Source organism: Scyliorhinus torazame, chromosome 18 (genome assembly GCF_047496885.1).
Source record: "Scyliorhinus torazame isolate Kashiwa2021f chromosome 18, sScyTor2.1, whole genome shotgun sequence".
NCBI lineage: Eukaryota > Metazoa > Chordata > Chondrichthyes > Carcharhiniformes > Scyliorhinidae > Scyliorhinus > Scyliorhinus torazame.
Genome location: NC_092724.1, coordinates 136,585,663 through 136,591,662, shown reverse-complemented (window position 1 = coordinate 136,591,662; position 6,000 = coordinate 136,585,663). Strand labels below are relative to the sequence as shown.

Here is a 6,000-nt window from a genome sequence, read left to right as displayed (position 1 = left end):
CTTGTAACATCGATGTCCCAGCTAGTATGCAGCTGCAACTCATTCTGTGCCATTTGTTTTCAGCTACAGTCAGAGGCAGGGATGAAGGGAGGTCGATACCTCAAAGGGCACAACTGGTGAATGGCAGCCAATTCCCGCCTCCAAGTCTCCATTCTCCTACGTTAATGGTCATGGATAACAGTTGATCATGTGTTTAATCTTTCTCTGCTGCCAAAGCAATGGTCTCTCTTTAGAGTCTCGAGGGTAGTGGAGACAAGTAGAAATGTGTTCGCGTGAGGCTTTTGGCACATGGTTCTCATCACCCTGGTTAAAGAGCAAAGTCTACATCTGTATTCAGGTACAAACAGGATGATCGCACATCTCTGCTCCTCTAGAATGTCCTTCACCTGGAAGGAATGAAGTTGGGCTGCCATGTATAGACGGAGGCTAGGTGAAGGGTGTGGCACATGCCTGCTGGCTTTGAAATGGAGGGAAAGTTATGAAGGACATGCTTACTTAATCTATCACTTCCAATTCGTTGACATATTCACCGAGGCATCAATGATGCAAGTTGCTGGCAATCCTGCCTTGGGAATGACTTTCATCCAGGTGAGGTGTAGGAGGGGTTGGCACAGGGTCATGAGGAGCAAAGATCTGAGCAGCAAGAGGTGGCGGGGCCTCAAGATGATCAAGATGCTGGTGAACATGGACCACTGCAACGGTGAGCACTGGCGTGACCATTAGTGTGTATCCCGGGGTACTCTGATCTAGAGATGAACAAGAGGCATCCTCGTATGTCCCAGGATGTGGTTAATCACATCTGCCAGCTTCTCCTGTACGAGCTGTGGTTGCAAGGACTCTGGAAGAGTAGTGTGGACCTCCTGGCCTGCTGTGAGTGAATGTCTGTCTGGGTGCTGTTTAAATATGGTGCCAGGTCCTTCAACTCCATGAGGTAATGCTGGGGCGATCAAATTCCTGCCCACCCTGCCATGAGGTTTGTTAAGCTCCTCGAGGATGCAAAATGAGCTGAAATGTGGAAGATCGCACATGCACACTCAGCCCACTGCCCAGTGAGAATCACGTGGACTTACCCACTCCCACCAGACCTACTCTCCAGAATGGAAAATTCTGCCTTGCGACTGAACTTTCAAATTGACATTTTTTTCCCCTTTTAAGGCTGGTTTATATCACCTTTGGAATCCAGAAGAGTATACAGAATACTGCTTAAACCTAAAGGGACATTACAAAGTCACATTCAACAACAATGTATATTTATATTGCATCTTCAGCATAATGAAACATTGCAAAGTGGGTCACAGGAGCATTAAAACAAGGTATGACACCAAAACGCGCAAGGAAAGTTGTCAGATTGCCAGAAGGCTGGTGGAAGGGGTAAGTATTAAAGTATTGATGCACTATCAATTACGACAAGAGTAAAGAGTAATCGAGGCTTTATTACACGGAGATGTGTGGCCTCCTACAGCTGCTGCCAAAATGGCTGCAGTTCGGAAAGCACACACATTTATACTCCGCCAACAGGGCGGAGCCAGCAGACAGGGATCTACACCCCCCCCCCCTCCCTATACAATTTAATACAACAGTGGTGACTACCACAAGTATATCACAAAGGAGGAAGGCAAAGTAGAGAGAGGATGATGTGTGGAGACCTGGCAACTAAAGGCACAGCCAAAAGGGCAGACTGGGAGGAGGGCTGACCGCTGCTGTGGATCTGGAGAGGGACACTCTGCGATTCTCACCTCCCCCAGCCCACCCTGGATAGCCCCATAAACCCCCCCCCCCTAACTCTGTCCCTCTCTCTCCTGAGAAGATGCCAGAACTGCTGAGTATTTCTGGTATTTTCCCGCTCTAGGGTCCCAGCCCCGCCGCCTCGCGCTCCGGGATTAACGGGCACTTCCGCGCGCCGCGCCCAGGTGGCGCTGACGGCAGCGAAAAGGAGCGGCGACAGCAACGGCTGCTGCGCGCGCGCGCGCGCCCTCCCCCCCCCGACCCTGCGCGGACACGCGGGCTTCTCTCGCCACCCGCCCAGATCCGCGAGCTGCCGCCCCTCTGTGCGCAGATTCTCGGGTCCGCGCGCGAGCCCTCCAACCGCCGCGTTCTGCGCGGGAGCCCTCCCAACGGCCCCTCTGCCCCGTTCTGCGCAGACTCGGGGGTCCGCGCGCTCTGCCTGACGCCCGCGCGGCGCGCCGCAGAGAGGGGGACGGGAGGGGGCGGGGCCCGCAGGAGCCGAGGCCCCTCCCCCCCATGGTTGCTGAGTGACAGCAGCCCCGGGCCAAAGCAGCCGCGCGCGATCTGGGCTGCTGGAGCGGTCGAGGAAAAAAAAACCCCCGTGGCGGAGGCAGCGGCGGCCGTTCATCCGGCACCTCCCTCCCCTCCCGCTGTGACAGCCTCTGCAGACACCCCTGTGAGGGGTGCAACTCGATCCGGTCAAACTTTTCCTTTCATCCGCCCCGCTAGGAATTAATTATTGGGTCTTTATTTTTGGATGGGGAGACTGGAAGTTGTTCTTCAGCCTCTGTCGGCTGCTTAAAACAAAAAAAAAGTAAACCAGAAGCGTCCAAACACAGCCCGGAGCAACTCGAGAATTCACCAAAGCAAAGCCCCGTCATAAAAAGCACATGGATTAAAACAGGAGCAAGGGGGCGGGCAGTGAGGCAACTTCGATCCCTTTCTCATCAAAGGAGTGCCTCTTCCCAAGTTTCAGCAAGTTTGATGCCCGCTTTAAACACTATGGAGGCTTTTTGAAAATCGGTTCCGGGCGAGGAGGAGGAGGGGGTTTCGCTCGGAGAGCTCCTCGGATTTGGGAGTTCCCTGTCTCCCCTTGTGCCGGGCCGGGGGGGGTGGTGGACACTGAGATCCCGTTAGACTCGCACAGCCTCCAGCCCGCCCGAACCGACCGTCGAGCAGCACCTCCCTCCTCCGACTCCGACTCGATCCGGCTTCTCTCCTCCGGGGTTGTGTGGATGTGGACAGGATCTACCTGGCTGGCTGGGGGGGCGGGGGGGGAGAAGAAGGGGTTGTTGCTCCCGAGAGCTGCAGTTGGACAATGTGGAGGAAGCCGGGGCTGGAGCCCTGCCTTTGGGTGGCTTTTTTACTTCTGAACAGCGCTGCGACGCGAGCACAAGGTAGGTGGTGAAAGGCGGACACACGCCGGGAGAGAGAGGCTGAGAGATGTGGTGCGTTCGACAGGGGCGGCGGCATCCCCCCCCCCCCACCAAAAAAAAGATGCAAGTGTTGAATTTGGGAGCCTTGCGATCCCACAGCAGCTTGTTCGGTGGGACATAATGCAAAAAAAAAAAACTGCTGTTTGTCTGGCACGGAATAGAGCTGGTGCAAAGAAAAAAAGCACAGTGCAGATTTCGTGTTCGTGTATCACCGTTGAAGCGAGAGCATTCCCGAAGAATCCTACAGTGGAAATAATTGTGTGTGACTTTTTGACAGTTTTTTTGTGGGGGTGGTGGGGGGGAATGGTGAGCAGACAGACATGTCTTGGGGCGGGGGGTGGGGGGGGGGGGACACCTGTGAAGAAGAGAGCGGTGCTTTGGCTCAGTCCAACCAACGTGGTGGGATGTCTGGCAAAAAAAGGAGGTGCAATTAAAGCAGAATCAACTGAGCGAGGGGCTCCAGACGCCTGGACGGGACTCGACTCAGATGTCGATCTCTCTCATTTAACACACAGTGGAAAGTAAGAGGAGGGGGAGAACTTGGCAGCCAGGATATTGGCTGAAGATGGGAGAGGGAAGGGGAATGCACAGGGACAGGGAGGAATGACCAGCAGCTGGGGAGAGGTCATCTTCCAGTTGTAGTTAAGACATCGAGTGGTTAACCCGTCGAATTGTGGTTGAAGGACTGAATGAGTGTGGAAATTGGAAATGAGAGTGGGTTGCAGTTAATTATGTTTTAGTCTGGGGAGGAGGGGGGGGGGGGTTGTTGGTGGTGACAGTTTTCTCTCGATTTCTGTATCGATGTTCAATGACTGCTCTTAAAACAGATCAATTTAACTGATCGGTTGTGAGGATTGGTTCAGGCAGGATGTGGCGGATTTGTATTTTTTTAAAACATTCTTTTCAGCAAATGGGGAGGTTGTGGGTGGGTTGGAGGGGGGGGGGGGGGGACTTGCTTGTCTGGCACAGTCAGGATTTGAAATGCAGCACGTTTTTCTTTGGTGTGTCGCTTTCATCTGGTGGTTTGAACTCTCGTAGCAGAGCCCGGACTCCCTCCTCATACACAGCTCCTTGCCCAGGGGTGGGTTTGACTACTTCCACCACCCAACATTACCTGATCCCAGAGACTTCACTGGTTGGCTGACTGGGTTGTTTAAGTGACATTTTCCAACCCTTTTAAAGCGGAAAATCAGGACATTCCCGGCGCAGCGAGGAAGTGGTGAGGTTTACCCATTCAGTCATTCCTGACAGCGGACTGCTTGTTGTGAGCCGCTGTCTCTGGTAGACACAGGGAGGCGAGCCTGTGCTGTCCCCCCTGTGTTATTGGCTACATCAATCTGGCCAAGTCCTTTGATGCCAGTCGCGATGCGAATCCTTTATTGCGCACGAACACGCCTGGGGGGCAATGGGTTGAGAATCAAAGTGCTTTAAACTGGGAAACCACATTCTTTTTAACTAGGCAAAGACCTTCAGCGAATCATAATTCGGAACCCTGATATTGTTTAGTGAGACCTCAGTGTCTTCGGAGGGGCAAAATTGAGAGGCTTGTTGGTCGAGTGATCGGAGAATACGCCGCGGTGTAGTTTGGATACTTTCATACCTCATTGTGCCACGAAAGCTCAGCTTTTGTAATGAAAAGCTAAGATTAAAATCCTCCTGCTCCAGATATTGTTACGCCGCATTGCAAACTCCCGAAGCAGCAGCGCATGAACCTCTGATCATGTTCCCCTAGTTCAGGAACAGCGTGTGCCCACCGACTCCACCATGTGACAACAGTGCTCTCCCTTTTTGAATACCTTTGTCAGACATAAACGTCAGGCTACACATTGCGATGAATTACATCAAAGAGAGTGGCTATGCATTTTTCAATGAAGTTTTGAAACCTGCAATTGGAGTTATTGGCCATTGTCACGAAGCACGCTGATATTATCTGCCAGAGTATCCCAACTTGGAAACCCGGTTCGTGGGGATGTATAGTTTTATTTTGTTTTAATTGAAGGAGACAAACGGAACCCCAGTGAGATAACACAGCCCAGTCGTCGTGTAACAATTATTAAAGATTATTTTTTCAAGTAAAGAAAAGACAAATACACAAATACACTCTACTCATGCAATTAAGACGTATGAATTACGAAACACACACGGTTTATCGTGTACTGTTTGATCCAGAATATATCCACAATACCTGAACTCTTAGACTTCCCTGTTTCCCAACCAACATCCAAATTAAATAACCAGCTTATAGTTACTGCACAATACAGGGATGATACTCAATTCTGGAAAACTACTTTTCCTGATCATGCGCAGATGTCTAAAATTGCCATTACAAAGGTTTTCTGCACTGCCTTGGCTTTAAGACTTAGAGGCTTGTACTCTTGTAGCAGAGCCCGGACACCCTCCTCATACACAGCTCCTTGCCCAGGGGTGGGTTTGGCTACTTCCACCACCCAACATTACCTGATCCCAGAGACTTCACTGGTTGGCTGACTGGGTTGTTTAAGTGACATTTTCCAACCCTTTTAAAGCGGAAAATCAGGACATTCCCGGCGCAGCGAGGAAGTGGTGAGGTTTACCCATTCAGTCATTCCTGACAGCGGACTGCTTGTTGTGAGCCACTGTCTCTGGTAGACACAGGGAGACGAGCCTGTGCTGTCCCCCCTGTGTTATTGGCTACATCAATCTGGCCAAGTCCTTTGATGCCAGTCGCGGCTCGATGTCTGGAAACTGGCTTGTCTGATTTCTGCGACTGGTAGATGTTAACTACCTTCCTGGCTTCTGATTATCGGGCCAATTATATCTTTGTTCCTCTTTGCTAACGCCTTCTGTCTGCCCCATCAAC

At 51.7% G+C, this 6,000-nt stretch overlaps 1 protein-coding gene across 3 annotated transcripts in view; it reads left to right on the top strand.

Moving 5' to 3' along the window:
- The first annotated feature begins 3,009 nt into the window (after positions 1–3,009).
- The window catches only part of sdk2b (sidekick cell adhesion molecule 2b), a 1,174,030-nt gene continuing 1,171,039 nt past the window's right edge, over positions 3,010–6,000 (top strand). For all 3 annotated transcript variants that reach the window (XM_072483445.1, XM_072483444.1, XM_072483443.1), the window contains exon 1: positions 3,010–3,122. In XM_072483445.1, coding sequence (XP_072339546.1) covers positions 3,044–3,122 — 79 coding nt within the window. In that variant the 5' untranslated portion in view covers positions 3,010–3,043. The remainder of the gene's footprint in view (positions 3,123–6,000) is intronic.